We start from the raw sequence: 21152 nt of genomic DNA, 5'->3' as shown, positions 1-21152 counted from the left end.
TTGGACAGCTACCACAGCACAAATAAGAGGGCTTGTGAGCCCTGACATGTTAACACAAACTTTGCGAGCCGATTATTAGGAGGGGGACTAAGGGCACGCACACCTCTAGCCCGTCTTCTACTTGTGCCACAGCAACGATGTGCACGGCTCGACTGGTGCTGTCAGAGGATCACTTAGAAGTTGGGATGGCATGCCGTAGTCTTCACCATTGAAAGCAAGTTCTACCTGCACTGCTTGCAGGTGATTGTCATTTGTGTGTACAATATAGACCTGCTGAACACTGTCTCGAGGGTGGTGATGGGTTGTTCCAACTGGATAATATCTGTCCACATACTGCCCATGAAACTCAATGTGCTCTGCGAGACATGCAGCAACTTCCCTGACCAGCAGGATCTCCAGACTTGTCTTCACTGAGCATGTGCGAAGTATGATGGGACCAGAAGTGACATGGGTGACTCGTCACCCAACAACTATTACAGAACTACATGGACAGTTCAAGCAAGTGTGACATTTCAAATCGCAGGACAGCATTCGCCACCTGGACAATCAACTGAATGCCAGAGTCTGCCTGAATTGCCACCCGTGGAGGCCACAACATGTGTTGAAATGGGTGTTTCAGCATGGGTCGATACCTGGCACCTCCAAGCCACCTGCGCTGTTGATCTGTAAATGTAATCATTTCGTGTAGTCCCTATGCACTGCTCCAACAACAAATCTTGAGTTAATTAGAAACCCCAAATAAGGTGTACTGATTTTTTTTTTCCGGCAGTATGTGACCACAGTTTCATACTGCCAATTTATGCTTCTCTCAGATTACTAGTCACCATTCACACTCCCAACTCCCTGCAAATGCTCTTTGAACAATAGGCAATGGGTTACTTAACTTTGAACTATTGTAATAAATATGACCAGTAACAAAAAGATACTCACCTCATCATCAGGCTGTGATGAGAGATTTACAGTCTGAAATACTGAAATATTTTTAATCAGTGGTTTCCCTGCAATCATTTGAGAACAACTGCAGATGGAAAAAACATGCGAATCCAAAATATGTGGTGTTTTGCTTTTTATGCTTTAAGTAAAACATTTTCCAAAAACAGTACTTCAGCAACTTTTATTTATTTACATACAATATGTTCTTTCAGCAGCACAGCAGATGGCTCAGCTTTTAGGTTTCTGCTTTCCCTGAGTGAAATATACACGTGAATACAAGTATTTCAGTGGCAATGTGAAGGAGACTGCCATAAAGAGTCCATGACAAAGGATTGTGGCAGTGAGCCTCAACAATGCATTATAATGTGTACCAGCTTAACAACAGGACTGCTCCAACACAAGTTTTACATTTAGATTAGCCTGCCTTCAATACACATTAAATCACTCTTTACATACATACATACATACATACATACATGATTTGTATACAGCATTTACATTGATTGTAAACTTATTAATTACATCATGATGTGCTCCCTTCTTTGCCAGGAGGTTTTACTCCAAACATAATTCAGTGTTGCCCACTATCTCCCCTAACTGTAACTTGCTTACACCCACTAGTCTATCATTGTCAGTCACTCATATCCATCCACTCGTACTTTCCCATTCTCAGTCACTCATTCAACCCAGCTCAACTTTCCTGGTGTGTGCTGCTTACGTCGCATAAGTGATATGAAAATGATGATATTTGCTTACTTGACATTGTTCTCTGAATTTTACTCATGACTCCAAACAAAATACACTATGCCAGTCAAGTCATCTGGCTGTAGATACTTAATACTACCCATTCAAAGCTGGGCCTTGTAGCTAGCAGTGTGATAGATGTTAATGTACATAGCTATGATACACAGAGTAGGGAAACATTCCACAGAGGTAGAAATAATGAGAAGGCTTAAGTCTTCAGATCACAGTCCAAAAACAGTAGGTGCAATTTTTTTTTCAGCAGATTACCATCTGATCTTGAGATAGCTAATTTAAATCCCTTAGTCAACTGAAGCATTTATTAGTAGAGAAATGCCGTTATTCAGTAGAAGATTTCAAGCTGTAATGTTTCTTTGTAAAACTTAGTGTGTCTATACTATAAGTTTGTTTTTGCCCAAAGGTGCTCCTATAGGTACACAAAAAAGGTGAATGTGCTTCTGTTTAAATGTCTCTGACTGAAAAGTGGAGTATTAGCTGCCTCATTCTACCTGCTTCAGCACCTTTTTAAAAGTTTTCCGAAAATTTCAATGTGTGAACTTATTTGTGCTCTTCTTAATGTGCAACTCACTCACCACTCCCACAAACTCCCCTAACTGTAACTTGCTTACACCCACTAGTCTATTGTTGTCAATCGATGATATCCATCCATTCGTACTTTCCCATTCTCAGTCACTCATTCAACCCAGCTCTTTGTTTTATCTCTTTGTTTCTCTCTAACTGTCATTGTCTCCTGTCTAACAGCCACAGTCTCCTTCGTTCTGTCCTACTACCACTACTGTCTCCTTTCAATGTCACTGTCTCCCTTTTGCTCTTTCTTACTGCTACAATATCATTTATTCCCTCCCACTTCTGCTTTCTCTTGTCACTGTCACTATCACACTTGTCATTGCCATAGACTCCATCTCTCATTATCACTGTCTCTCACGATCTTCCACTTTCTCCATCCCTTTATTCCTCTCCCACTGGCGCTGTTTCCTTCACTCTTTTCCTCTAACTGTTAACTATGTTCCACTGCCATTGTGTCCCTATCTGTCTCTCACACTGCCATTGTCTCCTTTGGTGTTTCTATACCACAACCACTATTATCTTCAAGTTTTTATTACTTTCCTGTCTCTTTCCCACTGCCACTGTCTCATGCTCTCAACATGAAAAAGCACGGATATGTTTGCATGCCAGAATTTTAGTGAAAATCTTTAAAGGTGCTGAGGAAGGTGGAATGATGCAGCTGGTACCCGACTTTCCAGTCAGTCTTTTAAACAAGACCATATTCGCCATTTTTTTTTCTCCGATAGAAGCATTTTTCCACCAGTTCCCTTCTCCCTTCCATAGCAGGGAATGTCACTCATATGAAACCTTATGGGTCAGTAAAATTTTAATGGTTTACTTATGTGAAACTGAAATAACACTAATTTCATGCGTCAGACTAGATTTTATGTTTACAAAAATTTTCTATGCGCATCAGCGCTACAATGTGGCGTTCCCAGAACCCTTCTGATGATAAGGTCTGTGGATAATATGAAACTTTAAAAAAAGAAAAGAAATTAAAATAAAATAAAAAGTTTTATAAAATGGTTGGGCATTGTTTTTGCTAACCTGTACAGTTTAATGGAAGTTGTCTCTGCTAGAACTTTTGGAACAGTTAGCAAATGCCTAATATGCTCATCAAATGATGGGCATGAAACTGTTACGAAATTTTCTTATTCCGTGAACAATTAGAATACTGAGATGGGACAGTAACTCAAGATGCTACCTCATGAAAATTATGTTCAGAGAGAGAAATATGATCACCTGTTTGGTGACAGTAAATGAGAGCCATTCAAATTTAAAGTGGACTTTCATGCCATTCATGTGGTAAACTTCGTAAAGGAAGGATGCTACGGAGAATTAGAGAGAGAGAGAGATATTTGGAAGTTGTTAGCATTTGCATCATTCCAAGACAGCTGTTGCATCAGCTGTTGTCCCTATATGTGACCAGAATGCACATCAGTTTGTTGTGGAAAACATTTATTGTTTATTTCTGGCTGAGGGATGGTATTAAACCATCAGAAATTTTGTCTATGGTTGCAGATTTTAAAGATGTAAGCAATTGAATGGGCTTAAAAATTTCACAGTGACAGTGATTCTGCTGAAAGCAAAGTCCACAAATATTGTTTTCGTCATTAATGACTACATTGTTGCCATTTGGAAACCAGTAATGATGACGCTCACACAAGGATTTTGTTAATGGTAGTCTTGAGGTTTCCAGAAAACAGCTCAGTTGTTGCAACATGTCATTGATATGGGTCCCAATATCTTCAGTGCGATTCAGAGAAATGCCATTCTGGATATCTGTTGGCAGATTTCAAGTTGATTTGAGAGAGCATGTTTATGATAAATTGCTACATCTGAGGAGACTAAACACCAGAAAACAAGGGTATGGACATGCAATTTTGAAAAAGAAGGTGAAAGAGAGGCATTTCATTACAGAAGAGTAATGAATGCTGCATATTGCTGTTGGTTGGAATACTTCCTATCACAGTAAACAGTTATGGCATGTGTCTGTAACATTACACGATAATGTACAGTTGTATACAGTAACCTTGACCAGTAATAAGCTCCATGAAATCCATAGAACACCTATTTTTCAATCTTGGTTTGTCTTCACGTGACTTTCACATGTTGTAATGTGTAAAGTAGACATTAGGTGGCGAAAAATTCAGTAAAGATGCAGTGCTGGTGTGTAAAAAATACTTTTTTACTGAATTAGAATTAGGAAAATGACATACTGCGTTTGTAATTTTATCTTACACTGATGTAGATGTTACAAAAATGTGTTAAAATGCAAGTGACACTTAGAATTATTGTTTATCCATTAACCCTGCTGTTCTGTTCGGGTCTATATGACCCGAAACGAATATGAACGTTATTTTACATTATGTAAATACCAATATATATTTATGAAACTTTGTGACTTTGTCTGAAAATGGATGAGCAGCATGTGTTTTAAAAGGTTTTAAAAAAGTTTAAGAAGTTTGGGCTTCAACTGTAATAGTTGCATATGTAATGTTCGGGTCATAATGACCCGACACAAATATGTTTAGTGTAACTCGTATTTATTTCTAAAATCTGGAAATGGCGAAAATTATTTTTGTTGTGTTGTGTGGGAATAGTGACTGCATCATTCCAACTTACTCTCAACAATCACCTAAAGCTCCATGCGTTCACAACAATGGGCTTGTTTGTTGCTTTCCCCAGGAAATAATAATTGGCAGTTCTCAATAATTGGAATGCTTTGTTTCTGCCCAGTTTGACTTGTGACACCATGGCGATGAGACCATTGAATGATCGTGAGTTGGAAGAAATAGTAAATGCCTCACCAGATGAAGGATCACTTTCTGAGTTTGAAGATCACATCAGCAATGCATCTGAAAGCGAGTGTTCCGATGACAGTTACGACAGTCCACAGCCCATACAAAATAGTGTAGAGACTTTTCTTTCTAAAAATGGGAATATAGAATGGCAGTTGCATCCACCAGCACAACATGGTCGCCTACCAGCTTCGAACATCATCAAGAGTACCCCAGGAGTTACCAGGTATGCAGTCAGCAGAATATCTGATGTAAAATGTTCATTTGAAGCAGTATTTCACACAGCGCTTCAAAATGAAATAATAGAGATGACAAATATTGAAGGGCAGCGAGTTTATGGTGAACAGTGGACAGATATTGATGGTTCTGTTTTCCATGCATACTTAGGACTCTTACTCCTAGCGGGTGTATATCGATCTCATGGGGAGTCTACAAAAAGTTTGTGGGATAAAGATACTGGGCGAAACATATTTCGAGCAACCATGTCTCATGAAACATTCTGTAAGATATCACGTGTCCTGCGATTTGACAAGAAATCTACTAGAGAGGAAAGACGACGTACTGACAAACTTGCCGCAATTCGTAGTATTTGGGAGAAGTGGGTAGAGGTCCTTCCTAAACTGTATAATCCAGGAGAAAATGTTACTGTTGACGAGCAGTTAGTAGCATTTAGAGGTCGCTGTCCATTCAAGCAGTATATCCCAAGTAAACCGGCAAAATATGGGATCAAAATATGGACCATGTGTGACAGCAAAACTTCATACGTACTGAAAGCCCAAATTTATACAGGAAAGGTGAGTGGAGCGGCACCAGAAAGAAATCAGGGAATGAGGGTGGTATCTGATCTCACTTCTGAGTTACGTGGTCAGAATATCACGTGTGACAACTTTTTTACGTCGTACAATTTGGGGCAGCTGCTTCTGAAAAGGAAATTGACTATGTTGGGAACTATACGGAAAAATAAGCCGGAGCTTCCACACAAAATGACCAACAAGGAGGTACACAGCTCTTCATTTTACTTCACAAATGACACTACTGTGGTTAATTATATTCCTAAGAGACACAAGAATGTTGTACTTATGAGCACTCTCCACCATGATGCGGAAATCAGTGACAGGGCTGATAAGAAGCCAAAAATGATTTTGGACTATAATTCAACCAAAGGTGCTGTAGACACGCTTGATCAGTTATTAGGTACATATACATGCAAACGAAAAAGTAATAGGTGGCCAATGATAGTTTTCTACAATATTCTTGATGTTTCTGCTTATAATGCATACGTTTTGTGGATTTCGGTTGACCCTAATTGGAATGCAAGCAAATTGACTAGAAGGAGAATATTCTTGGAGGAACTTGGAAAGTCACTGATAAAAGAACATATTGCATCAAGAACGCATTTCCCAAGAACAGAAGATTCTTTGAGAATGGTCACAAGCATCCAAAACCCGAATGATGTGGGTGGTGTGTCAGAATCGGTAACAACAAGAAAATCTACAAAACGTGCACGCTGTAAGTTCTGTCCATCAAGTAATGACAATAAAACAAACATGGTGTGTGGAAAATGTAGTAAACATATTTGCAAGAAACATGTAACCTACTTGTGTCCACAGTGCAAGCAGTAAGAAAAGAACTGTAGTATTTTATAAGATGATTGTATTGAAAATTCTGTTGTTTCAAATTTATGTGAATACTTGTGCCTAAACTACAATCAGTAAGAAGAGAGGATTCTAAAGTTGTAGTGCTTTCTATGTTGGAATGTAATAAAAAAACTGTAGTGTGTTCTGTACTGTAGTGTGCTCTAAGATGAATATCTGTAATGACAACTGTCTGTTGTTAGAAAATGTCAATACTTACGTCTAAACTGTCAACAATAAGAATAGAAGTATGGAAAAACTGTAGTGCTTTCTAAGTTGAATGCCTGTAATGGAAACTGTCTGTTGTTTCAAATTTATGTGCATATTTAAATGAAAAATATCCCTCAATAAAGTTGTATGCATTGTTATTATTATTATTATTACCATTATTATTATTATTATTATTATTATTATTATTACTAACAAGGTACTGGAATAGAACAACAATGTCGATAGCTAAAACTGTACCAAAATTTATGTTTCTAAAGCATTTTGATATGTCGGGTCATATTGACCCGAACAGTATATATGTCAAGTAAAAGTGAACAGAACAGCAGGGTTAATATTGTTGTGATATTAATAATGCTTTGATTTTAATTGCAGGAGTTGGTCATATTGCATCCGCAAGTCTTGCAGGAGCGACTGTGCCTGCGAACCAGGTTGTGACGATAACAGCCCAGCAGCAGGTAAAAATAGTCATGCATCACTGTAATTTGTTTGTGCTCTTACACCGCTACATACCTTGATCTGTTTGTTGTGTAAATTCTAAAAATCAGAAATGCCATTGTTGTGGTTTTTATGTTCTGATGTGAGATCAGAAGTCTAGTTATGTTGTACCTTCTATTTTTGTTTTGAATGCCAGGGTTAATGTGTCCTACCCACAAAGATTTTTTGTTTTTCACAGTATGGACAATATAGAACTTAAGGTTTCTTGGCCTTTCTTTTCAGTACCCAGACCTCTTCATTCCTTCACTCCTTTTCTTTCTTTCCTCTTTGTAGTGTATGGACCTTCTCCTTAGTGGTTTTATGCTGTAGTCTTTGCTAATGAATGCTTCTCTGGTTTGGATCATCTCTAGTGTAATACCTGTTTCCTGTGCATCTCTTTTGACCTCTTCTGCCCATTTGGAGGTGGACTTTAGTGATGTTACATAATTGAAGATATTTTTGCTGAGTGGGTTTTCGTCCATAGTTATTATGTGTTTGTAAAATGTCAACTATCTCTTTTGACCTCTTCTGCCCATTTGGAGGTGGACTTTAGTGATGTACATAATTCAAGATATTTTTGCTGAGTAGGTTTTTATCCATACTTTTATGTGTTTGTAAAATGTCAACTATTGTCACTACATTTTTGGTATACTTGTGGTCTCCTCATTTTTCTTATTCTTTCTTTCCTTCTTTTCAAGTTGACCAACTATCCCTTTCTATTTAAAATAAGGCACTCCAAAACATTGAGCCCTTCCAGTTTTATAACTGAATTATAGTGCCTGATGTTTGGCACGTAGGATAATGGTCATTGGTTGTACCTGTTCTGTTAGTTTGTAAGCAAGTTCTACTTTTCTGGCTCTTCTTTGACTACCTTTTTGCCCAGTCCGTTGGGTTGAATCCATTCTAAGTATTTGAATTTATCTGTGCATTTAATCTTCCCATATTTTACCTCCAAGTAATTCTTCTCTGTATGTTCTGTCTTTTCATTTGAGACTTTAAGACATGTTTTTCCACTGATTTCATGCAAGATCTCCAACATTCTTTGCAGATCGTTCCAGTTTCTGACTAAAAGGCGAACAGCAGGTTTTTTTCGTCTCTTCCAAAGGTATATTACACTTGTTTCTTCTAACTTCAGAGCATCTTCCCAAGTTTTCATTGTTTTCTCCAGGATGATACTGAGAAGCATTGGAGATAATCCGTTGCCTTGCCGGATGTGTGCCTTTATTTCAAAAGGCTCAGAGATTTCGCTAAAAAGCTTAGCTTTTGAGATGGTGTCTGTGAGGGTTTGTTTCACAATTTACCCCATTCTTACATCAATTCTGAATTCCTATGAAACCGTAAATAAAGTTATATATATGATGTGACTTACCGAACGAAAGCGCTGGCAGGTCGATAGATACACAAACACACACACAGAATTCAAGCTTTCGCAACAAACTGTTGCCTCATCAGGAAAGAGGGGAAGGAGAGGGAAAGACGAAAGGATGTGGGTTTTAAGGGAGAGGGTAAGGAGTCATTCCAATCCCGGGAGCGGAAAGACTTACCTTAGGGGGAAAAAGGACAGGTATACACTCACACACACACACATACCCATCCACACATATACAGACACAAGCAGACATATTTAAAGACAGAGTTTGGGCAGAGATGTCAGTCGAGGCGGAAGTGAAGAGGCAAAGATGATGTTGAATGACAGGTGAGGTATGAGTGGCGGCAACTTGAAATTAGCGGAGATTGAGGCCTGGTGGGTAACGGGAAGAGAGGATATATTGAAGAGAAAGTTCCCATCTCTGGAGTTCGGATAGGATGGTGTTGGTGGGAAGTATCCAGATAACCCGGACGGTGTAACACTGTGCCAAGATGTGCTGGCCGTGCACCGAGGCATGTTTAGCCACGGGGTGATCCTCATTACCAACAAACACTGTCTGCCTGTGTCCATTCATGCGAATGGACAGTTTGTTGCTGGTCATTACCACATAGAATGCGTCACAGTGTAGGCAGGTCAGTTCGTAGATCACGTGGGTGCTTTCACATGTGGCTCTGCCTTTGATCGTGTACACCTTCCGGGTTACAGGACTGGAGTAGGTGGTGGTGGGAGGGTGCATGGGACAGGTTTTACTCCGGGGGCGGTTACAAGGATAGGAGCCAGAGGGTAGGGAAGGTGGTTTGGGGATTTCATAGGGATGAACTAAGAGGTTACGAAGGTTAGGTGGACGGCGGAAAGACACTCTTGGTGGAGTGGGGAGGATTTCATGAAGGATGGATCTCATTTCAGGGCAGGATTTGAGGAAGTCGTATCCCTGCTGGAGAGTCACATTCAGAGTCTGGTCCAGTCCCGGAAAGTATCCTGTCACAAGTGGGGCACTTTTGTGGTTCTTCTGTGGGGGATTCTGGGTTCGAGGGGATGAGGAAGTGGCTCTGGTTATTTGCTTCTGTACCAGGTCGGGAGGGTAGTTGCGAGATGCGAAAGCTGTTGTCAGGTTGTTGGTGTAATGGTTCAGGGATTCCGGACTGGAGCAGATTCGTTTGCCACGAAGACCTAGGCTGTAGGGAAGGGACCGTTTGATGTGGAATTGGTGGCAGCTGTCATAATGCAGGTACTGTTGCTTGTTGGTTGGTTTGATGTGGACGGACGTGTGAAGCTGGCCATTGGACAGGTGGAGGTCAACGTCAAGGAAAGTGGCATGGAATTTGGAGTAGGACCAGGTGAATCTGATGGAACCAAAGGAGTTGAGGTTGGAGAGGAAATTCTGAAGTTCTTCTTCACTGTGAGTCCAGATCATGAAGATTCATCAATAAATCTGTACCAAACTTTGGGTTGGCAGGCCTGGGTAACCAAGAAGGCTTCCTCTAAGCGACCCATGAATAGGTTGGCGTACGAGGGGGCCATCCTGGTACCCATGGCTGTTCCCTTTAATTGTTGGTATGTCTGGCCTTCAAAAGTGAAGAAGTTGTGGGTCAGGATGAAGCTGGCTAAGGTGATGAGGAAAGAGGTTTTAGGTAGGGTGGCAGGTGATCGGCGTGAAAGGAAGTACTCCATCGCAGCGAGGCCCTGGACGTGCGGAATATTTGTGTATAAGGAAGTGGCATCAATGGTTACAAGGATGGTTTCCGGGGGTAACAGATTGGGTAAGGATTCCAGGCGTTCGAGAAAGTGGTTGGTGTCTTTGATGAAGGATGGGAGACTGCATGTAATGGGTTGAAGGTGTTGATCTACGTAGGCAGAGATCCGTTCTGTGGGGGCTTGGTAACCAGCTACAATGGGGCGGCCAGGATGATTGGGTTTGTGGGTTTTAGGAAGAAGGTAGGGGTGCGGGGTGTCGGTGGGGTCAGGAGGTTGATGGAGACAGGTGAAAGGTTTTGCAGAGGGCCTAAGGTTCTGAGGATTCCTTGAAGCTCCGCCTGGACATCGGGAATGGGGTTACCTTGGCAAACTTTGTATGTGGTGTTGTCTGAAAGCTGACGCAGTCCCTCAGCCACATACTCCCGACGATCAAGTACCACGGTCGTGGAACCCTTGTCCGCCAGAAGAATGACGATGGATCGGTCAGCCTTCAGATCACGGATAGCCTGGGCTTCAGCAGTGGTGATGTTGGGAGTAGGATTAAGGTTTGTTAAGAAGGATTGAGATGCAAGGCTGGAAGTCAGAAATTCCTGGAAGGTTTGGAGAGGGTGATTTTGAGGAAGAGGAGGTGGGTCCCACTGCGACGGAGGACGGAACTGTTCCAGGCAGGGTTCAATTTGGATGGTGCCTTGGGGAGTTGGATCATTAGGAGTAGGATTAGGATCATTTTTCTTCGTGGCAAAGTGATATTTCCAGCAGAGAGTACGAGTGTAGGACAGTAAATCTTTGACGAGGGCTGTTTGGTTGAATCTGGGAGTGGGGCTGAAGGTGAGGCCTTTGGATAGGACAGAGGTTTCGGATTGGGAGAGAGGTTTGGAGGAAAGGTTAACTACTGAATTAGGGCGTTGTGGTTCCAGGTTGTGTTGATTGGAATTTTGAGGTTTTGGAGGGAGTGGAGCTGGAAGTGGGAGATTGAGTAGATGGGAGAGACTGGGTTGGTGTGCAATGAGAGGAGGTTGAGGTTTGCTGGAAAGGTTGTGAAGGGTGAGTGAGTTGCCTTTCCGGAGGTGGGAAACCAGGAGATTGGATCACCACCCTCCACATATTTAAATATGTCTGCTTGTGTCTGTATATGTGTGGATGGATATGTGTGTGTGTGTGTGAGTGTATACCCGTCCTTTTTTCCCCCTAAGGTAAGTCTTTCCGCTCCCGGGATTGGAATGACTCCTTACCCTCTCCCTTAAAACCCATATCCTTTCGTCTTTCCCTCTCCTTCCCTCTTTCCTGAGGAGGCAACAGTTTGTTGCGAAAGCTTGAATTTTGTGTGTATGTTTGTGTTTGTTTGTGTGTCTGTCGACCTGCCAGCACTTTCATTTGGTAAGTCACATCATCTTTGTTTTTAGATATATTTTTCCTACGTGGAATGTTTCCCTCTATTATATATATATAACAAAGATGATGTGACTTACCAAACGAAAGCGCTGGCACGTCGATAGACACACAAACAAACACAAACATACACACAAAATTCAAGCTTTCGCAACAAACTGTTGCCTCATCAGGAAAGAGGGAAGGAGTGACTTACCATTCGAAAGCGCTGGCAGGCCGATAGAAACACAAACAAACACGTACATACACACAAAATTCTAGCTTTCGCAACCAACGGTTGCTTCGTCAGGAAAGAGGGAAGGAGAGGGAAAGATGAAAGGATGTGGGTTTTAAGGGAGATTGTAAGGAGTCATTCCAATCCCGGGAGTGGAAAGACTTACCTTAGGGGGAAAAAAGGATAGGTATACACGCTCGCGCGCGCGCGCACACACACACACACACACACACACACACACACACACACACACACACACACATATCCATCCGCACATACACAGACACAAGCAGAGTGTAATGATTAACTTACTAAATGGCTTGACCAGTGGGTTGTGAGCGTAGGGGTGGTCGTGGATTTAATGTTGTTGTTTTTGTTGTTGTGTGTGTGTTTTTTAAGAAAACTCTGACGAAATCAAAAGCCGCATCTTCGAATAAAAATGTTTCCCAGTGTAAAATTAAACAGCATTGCGTTTTCTACAAGTGCTGCTCACCTTTCATTTTACAGGCAGACTACACCTTCCCACCATTTCCTGTTCAGTTATCTCATGTATGTAGACAAAATAACTTCACAGAACTTGTGTTTAGGTAGTGCAGCTACTTTCAGTTAAGTGCGTATTTGTCTACAATTGTTAAACAAGCTACAAAGAAACTCAACAGCTGAAGCTGTCAACACACTGTCACACTGAAGAGCTGACTCCTAGTTTAACATGTTGTCAATATATATTCAACAATATTGACTTCATTGTCTCTCTCAATGGCTGGAATATTTTGTGCAGCTCAAAAGCATCACGCTAGTCTCAGCTCACCCAACATCTGAAGAGCTCCAGAGCCTTAAATTGGCTGCCTCTGTAACAAAGTACATCACCTAGGTGTTGTGAAACATCAGATATTTCAATACAATTCAAGCAGTGTATTACAGCAGATTACTGTTGTAGATATAAACATTATCACTCCTATTCCGTCAGACTTATTGATACCCACCTTGCAAGATATACTGTGGTTGTGTGATGAGTTGCTCCACTCAGTGCAGCCCATTCTCAAAGTGCCTGCAGTTCCTGAATGGATCAGATTTATATAGTGTGCCAGTAACACAATTAATGGTGAGAGAAGTGCAGTAACTTTCCGGTCATTCATTGATTTACACCCAAGTGACTACAACATGGTTACATGGCTTTATAATACACTGTCAATGACAGCAAGCAGCAAGATGCCACATTTATCAATCCATCCCCTTTTCTACCAATTATACATAAGTCACTGATAATGCCCCACTTGCAGATTAAGCACTTCTCAGCCAGGGATTATAGAAACGTATTTTACATGGAAGCTCACTTAAAACAACAACTAAGTACTCACTTAATAAACTGATAAATTCCACTATACAAACACGAGCTCAGTGAAGTTAATTTGCCTATTTACATAAGAGAACTGAACAGGAAATGCTTTGGAGATATAGTCAGCCTCTAAACTGGCAGTTAAGCAGCAATCATGGTGGAGGAAGTTACCTTTCCTGGGGGAATGGTACAGCTGCCATACATGATGACTAAGAATCACTTTTTTGTGTAGTAATGTGTAACAGTGTACAGAGATTGGGAAATTGCCTGCTTATTCTTTATTTTGTGTATCTGTGAAGGACAGACAGCATGACCTACTTTCCCCTCATGCTTCTAACCTTCACCTCCGCCTTTCCGCCCTATTACACTATTGCTCCATCAGTACACAATTCATCCCTTAATACAGCTCTACTGCATGTAAATGTGGCACACACTTTTAATATTGGCTCTAACCCACCTGATCTATCAATAAACATGAATTTTATACCATTAAAACACCTAGTACCAGGTGTAGAAGCATGAAACTGGAATTTCCCTCTAGATGGTGCTAGCTGTCAGTGTAGGGCCTGTGAGACCGCGTCTGCAGTGTCATCTGCTTCCTGTAACAGCTGATGACGAATGTCAACACACAGTAACCCAAGTTCCATACATCGGTATCCATTTCAAACCCGTAAACAGGCAGAGTTTTGTGCCTACGAACTACAATTTGCAGACAGCATTGGTTTTCTATTATCATTTGAAGAAAACTGCTGCAGAGTCACATTCAATGCTTGTCGAAGCTTTCGGTGGACATGCTCTTGGGAAAACACAGTGTTTTGAGTGGTCCAAAAAATTCAAAAGTGGTGATTTTGACATGAGAAACGACGAGCATGGAAAACCACCAAAAAAAGTTGGAAGACAATGAATTGCAGGCCTTATTGGATGAAGGTGATACTCAGACTTAATATGAACACGTGGAACAATTGAATGTGATGCAGAAAGCTGTTCCTCTTCGGTTGAAAGCTATGGAAAAGGTGTAGAAAGTGGGAAAATGGGTTCTGCGTGAATAGAATGAAAGACAGCGAGCAAATCGAAAGACCACTTGTGAAATGGTGCTCGCCAGATACAAAAGAAAGTAGGTTCTCCATCGAATAGTGACAGGTGATGAAAATGGATATATTTTGAGAATTCTAAGTGTTGCAAATGATGAGTGAATCCAGGCAAAGCACTGAAATCCACTACAAGACCAAATCGCTTAGGAAAGGAGACAATTCTCTGTGTTTGGTGGGATCAGAAATGTGTCATCTATTACGAGCTTCTAAAATCTGGTGAAACTGTTAACACTGATCGCTACCAAAAGCAAATGATTGATTTAAATTGAGCATAATGTATAAAATGACCAGAATATGGAAAAAGGCAACAAAAAGTCATATTGCTGCATGATAATGCCCCATCACACACAGCAAAATGGGTGAGGGAAATGATCGAGGCGTTCATTTGGGAAATACTAGGGCATGTGGCTTATTCTCCAGATTTGGCTCCATCTGGTTATCATCCATTTGCATCACTGGGACATGCTCTCACTGAACAACGCTCCAATTCATATGAAAATGTGTGGAAATGGCTTGCTGACTGGATCGCTTCAAAAGAACTGTTTTTTTGGTATTCCATTCATAGCCTGCTGGAGAGATAGGAGGAATGTATAAATAGCAATGGAGATTATTTTGAATAAAATATTGTTTAATAGTTATTGCAATCAAATTCCAGTTCCATACTTCTACACCTGGTAATGTGTGATATTGCATCTCCTGCAACGTCGAAACTGTTAGTCCTGATGAGAAAAAACATGAATAGGATATAAAAAATGAATAGGATATTTTTCGTAGGAAATATAATATAGTTTAATTTTGTACTGGGAAATGTCTTCTCTAGATGCTGCAGTTTTTGAGATATTTGAGAAAATCCTAAAAAGTGTAGGACATACTTAATTATTCTCCAGTGATGGTATTCTGTATGCAAACTAAGAGAAGTGCTAGACTTGATCAAATGGTTTATATCACTGATCTCTTTAGCCCTTATCCTTTTTATTTTCATCTTAAAACCATTGTATTAGAATTCCCATTAGTAATATATTGCAGTACATGTCGTGTTGCTAATGTGCAGTGTGTTTTAGGTAGTCTTCTGTTTCCAGTAAGATTAGTTTTGGCTGATATATGTTGTCTTTGCTTTTTGGTTCATATGATTGGGGATTCTTCTTTTTTGCCATTATTGATATTTATTCATTTCATTCATTCATTGTACTCCATAGTTGCCCATGAAGGAGCGTCTTCATGAATGTGGAATGAGTCAAGATATACATTAACAAAAATAAGGAAATCGTAGAATGTTAATCTGTGTGTTTTATTAACAAATGAACTATCTCTATACTGCTTAATGTTACTCGTGCTTATGTAAGCTAAGTTTGAGCTATAAATTAGAAAGAAAAGTTGTTACTTTGAATAAGCTGGTGCATACTCAATTATAATAAATAGTTGCTGTTTGTCTGGTATTGGCACACGTCATGTGTTTAATATTTACTAAATTATAGTGATATTTTTCAAAGAAAATAGTTGCTTACCTCTGTATATTGTTTTGGGGTGATGTGCATATCCCAGAACTTTGGTTCTAGAGATTTAACAAGTTATCACCAACAGTCAAGGACTCAATAGCGTAGAGAGAAGTAATGTTAGCATAGGTCATAGATGTTGCATTCCACAACAGAGACTTTCTGAAGAACATATCTTGCGTAACCCCGATGTGTCCGAGTGGTTAAGTTAGGAACTGCCAGTAAGCCATCTGCTGCAATGGTAGTGTTGATGATCAACTATGTAGTACCATGGTTTAAGGGTTTTGGGTGTTTTTCCTTTCCCATTTCATACTTACTTCCAGCATTTATGGAAAATGCTTAAACTACATTGCAAATTTTGAAGCACATGATTAATTAGAGTTGTTCACAACTTTCTGTAGCTATGTGGCTATATGACCCGCACTATATTCCAGTGCCGAGTGTCAAGATTGTGAACAGTAATAAATAAATAAATGTGTATATATTGAATCCAATTTACATTACATTACTATTTGTCATATGGCTTATACATTGGAATGTGTTCACAATATAACTCAGTAAATAGGGCAGTGAGCATTTCTTCTTATATAGAAATCAGCCTGGTGTGTGTGTGGGTGGGGTGGGGGGGAGGGAGTAACGATTAGTAATGACTGTAGTGCCAGTTTCCCTCCAGTTAGGTGTTATTGCTTGCTGCTCTTTGCAGCCAGAAGTGAAGTTCTCATATGTATAATTTTTTTACACATATCACTTATGTTGTTGTTGTGGTCTTCAGTTCTGAGACTGGTTTGATGCAGCTCTCCATGCTACTCTATCCTGTGCAAGCTTCTTCATCTCCCAGTACCTACTGCAACCTACATCCTTCTGAATCTGCTTAGTGTGTTGATCTCTTGGTCTCCCTCTACGATTTTTACCCTCCACGCTGCCCTCCAGTGCTAAATTTGTGATCCCTTGATGCCTTAAAACATCTCCTACCAACCGATCCCTTCTTCTAGTCAAGTTGTGCCACAAACTTCTCTTCTCCCCAATCCTATTCAATACCTCCTCATTAGTTACGTGATCTACCCACCTTATCTTCAGCATTCTTCTGTAGCACCACATTTCGAAAACTTCTATTCTCTTCTTGTCCAAACTGGTTATCTTCCATGTTTCACTTCCATACATGGCTACACTCCATACAAATACTTTCAGAATCGACTTCCTGACACTTAAATCTATACTCGATGTTAACAAATTTCTCTTCTTCAGAAACGATTTCCTTGCCATTGCCAGTCTACATTTTATATCCTCTCTACTTCGACCATCATCAGTTATTTTGCTCCCTAAATAGCAAAACTCCTTTACCACTTTAAGTGTCTCATTTCCTAATCTAATCCCCTCAGCATCACCCGATTTAATTTGACTACATTCCATTATCCTTGTTTTGCTTTTGTTGATGTTCATCTTATATCCTCCTTTCAAGACACTGTCCATTCCGTTCAACTGCTCTTCCAAGTCCTTTGCTCTGTCTGACAGAATTACAATGTCATCGGCGAACCTCAAAGTTTTTACTTCTTCTCCATGAATTTTAATACCTACTCCGAATTTTTCTTTTGTTTCCTTTACTGCTTGCTCAATATACAGATTGAATAACATCGGGGAGAGGCTACAACCCTGTCTCACTCCTTTCCCAACCACTGCTTCCCTTTCATGCCCCTCGACTCTTATAACTGCCATCTGGTTTCTGTACAAATTGTAAATAGTCTTTCGCTCCCTGTATTTTACCCCTGCCACCTTCAGAATTTGAAAGAGAGTATTCCAGTTAACGTTGACAGAAGCTTTCTCTAAGTCTACAAATGCTAGAAACGTAGGTTTGCCTTTTCTTAATCTTTCTTCTAAGATAAGTCGTAAGGTTAGTATTGCCTCACGTGTTCCAACATTTCTACGGAATCCAAACTCATCTTACCCGAGGTCGGCTTCTACCAGTTTTTCCATTCGTCTGTAAAGAATTCGCGTTAGTATTTTGCAGCTGTGACTTATTAAACTGATAGTTCGGTAATTTTCACATCTGTCAACACCTGCTTTCTTTGGGATTGGAATTATTATATTCTTCTTGAAGTCTGTGGGTATTTCGCCTGTCTCATACATCTTGCTCACCAGATGGTAGAGTTTTGTCATGACTGGCTCTCCCAAGGCCATCAGTAGTTCTAATGGAATGTTGTCTACTCCCGGGGCCTTGTTTCGACTCGGGTCTTTCAGTGCTCTGTCAAACTCTTCACGCAGTATCTTATCTCCCATTTCATCTTCATCTACATCCTCTTCCATTTCCATAATATTGTCCTCAAGTACATAGCCCTTGTATAAACCCTCTATATACTCCTTCCACCTTTCTGCCTTCCCTTCTTTGCTTAGAACTGGGTTGCCATCTGAGCTCTTGATATTCATATAAGTGGTTCTCTTCTCTCCAAAGGTCTCTTTAATTTTCCTGTAGGCAGTATCTATCTTACCCCTAGTTAGACAAGCCTCTACATCCTTACATTTGTCCTCTAGCCATCCCTGCTTAGCCATTTTGCACTTCCTGTCGATCTCATTTTTGAGACGTTTGTATTCCTTTTTGCCTGCTTCATTTACTGCATTTTTATATTTTCTCCTTTCATCAATTAAATTCAATATTTCTTCTGTTACCCAAGGATTTCTATTAGCCCTCGTCTTTTTACCTACTTGATCCTCTGCTGCCTTCACTACTTCATCCCTCAGAGCTACCCATTCTTCTTCTACTGTATTTCTTTCCCCCATTCCTGTCAATTGTTCCCTTATGCTCTCCCTGAAACTCTCTACAACCTCTGGTTCTTTCAGTTTATCCAGGTCCCATCTCCTTAAATTCCCACCTTTTTGCAGTTTCTTCACTTTCAATCTGCAGTTCATAACCAATAGATTGTGGTCAGAATCCACATCTGCCCCTGGAAATGTCTTACAATTTAAAACATGGTTCCTAAATCTCTGTCTTACCATTATATAATCTATCTGATACCTTTTAGTATCTCCAGGATTCTTCCAGGTATACAACCTTCTTTTATGATTCTTGAACCAAGTGTTAGCTATGATTAAGTTATGCTCTGTGCAAAATTCTACAAGGCGGCTTCCTCTTTCATTTCTTCCCCCCAATCCATATTCACCTACTATGTTTCCTTCTCTCCCTTTTCCTACTGACGAATTCCAGTCACCCATGACTATTAAATTTTCATCTCCCTTCACTACCTGAATAATTTCTTTTATCTCGTCATACATTTCTTCAATTTCTTCATCATCTGCAGAGCTAGTTGGCATATAAACTTGTACTACTGTAGTAGGCATGGGCTTTGTGTCTATCTTGGCCACAATAATGCGTTCACTATGCTGTTTGTAGTAGCTAACCCGCACTCCTATTTTTTTATTCATTATTAAACCTACTCCTGCATTACCCCTATTTGATTTTGTATTTATAACCCTGTATTCACCTGACCAAAAGTCTTGTTCCTCCTGCCACCGAACTTCACTAATTCCCACTATATCTAACTTTAACCTATCCATTTCCCTTTTTAAATTTTCTAACCTACCTGCCCGATTAAGGGATCTGACATTCTACGCTCCGATCCGTAGAATGCCAGTTTTCTTTCTCCTGATAACGACGTCTTCTTGAGTAGTCCCCACCCGGAGATCCGAATGGGGGACTATTTTACCTCCGGAATATTTTACCCAAGAGGACGCCATCATCATTTAATCATTCAGTAAAGCTGCATGTTCTCGGGAAAAATTACGGCTGTAGTTTCCCCTTGCTTTCAGCCGTTCGCAGTACCAGCACAGCAAGGCCGTTTTGGTTAATGTTACAAGGCCAGATCAGTCAATCATCCAGACTGTTGCCCCTGCAACTACTGAAAAGCCTGCTGCCCCTCTTCAGGAACCACATGTTTGTCTGGCCTCTCAACAGATACCCCTCTGTTGTGGTTGCACCTACGGTACGGCCATCTGTATCGCTGAGGCACGCAAGCCTCCCCACCAACAGCAAGGTCCATGGTTCATCGGGGGGGGGGGGGGATATCACTTATAACAAAATGTAATTTATCATATTTTGAAACTTATGTGAGTATTTTGCATGTGGTGGTTTTGCCACTGTGTGAAGCCCCCTCATCAACAACCAGAATTACCTAATGTGGTTAAAAGTCTCCAGATTCCCAGTGCTGTTACATTTCAAAGGTGGCAGCTGACTTATTAAAAAATAACAACACTTGAAACCTTCTTTTGCTACTAATACAGCTTTAGCTTTTGTCTTAATTCTCGTACACTGAAGACAGAATTTGCTTACATCCTTTCTAGTACACAGTGAGTAGAGACTGTTGTGCTCTGGGATCACTTGATGTGTAGTGCAACCAATGCACCAGTTGAAACCAAAGTTCTTTGACTAAGATACAGGTCAAGTCTTTGAGCAGAACTGTCCAGCTGATTTGCTTGGTTTTTGTTTGACCTGTATTGCACTAATCCTTGCTTTGTCGATAGAGACCTTATAATATTGATAAGGAAAATGTGCAATTGTTTCTGTGTGCGGAGAGGGTTATTGTCTAAAATGTTTGAATAAATTTAGTGATGTTGCCTTCAGCTACATCGTTACCCATCTGCTCTTGTGATGAACAACAATCCTAAAAAAGCGACTGAAGTATCACCTCTAGATGGATAGTTTTGTCACTAATCCTTGTACCTCAGCTGCAGGAGAAGGTTTGTTTAGTAATTGTTAAGGATGTCTGGTGATCAGTTTGTACAGTATGCTTTAACTCTCATTAGTCCCTATGAGGTAATTTCACAATAGTAACTACCACAGTGATTATTGAATTTAGTTATTTCCTGAAATACCCACTTTACAGGCATCTCACTATCAATGGACCTAGGCTGATGAAGCTTGTGTGAAAAATGCAATGGAATAACTGAACTTGTTAACTGCTGTAATCGTGTCCTGTGTGACCCCAAGGCCCTTGGTTGTTGCCATCTGACAGGAAAAAGGCTATAATATTGATGCCTCGTGCCTGTTATAATGTACTCTCAGATACATATCATGCTGTATGCATTTAGTGGTGATGTCCAGTGAATTCTGACCATATAATATAGTCTGTTGATGCAGACTGTCAGTGGCATCTGGTGGAGCATTTTGTGGATAGAAGAATTCTGTACAAGTTCAGT

General features: G+C 40.4%; 1 protein-coding gene across 2 annotated transcripts in view; it reads left to right on the top strand.

The window, feature by feature from the left end:
* Positions 1 to 21152, top strand: part of LOC126198837 (putative mediator of RNA polymerase II transcription subunit 26) — a 308309-nt gene that overhangs the window by 271092 nt on the left and 16065 nt on the right. For both annotated transcript variants that reach the window (XM_049935414.1, XM_049935415.1), the window contains exon 18: positions 7280 to 7362. In XM_049935414.1, coding sequence (XP_049791371.1) covers positions 7280 to 7362 — 83 coding nt within the window. The remainder of the gene's footprint in view (positions 1 to 7279; positions 7363 to 21152) is intronic.

This window comes from Schistocerca nitens, chromosome 8 (genome assembly GCF_023898315.1).
Source record: "Schistocerca nitens isolate TAMUIC-IGC-003100 chromosome 8, iqSchNite1.1, whole genome shotgun sequence".
Classification (NCBI taxonomy): Eukaryota; Metazoa; Arthropoda; class Insecta; order Orthoptera; family Acrididae; genus Schistocerca; species Schistocerca nitens.
The sequence above is the reverse complement of the archived record's forward strand: the minus strand, read 5'-3'. Positions and strand labels throughout refer to the sequence as shown.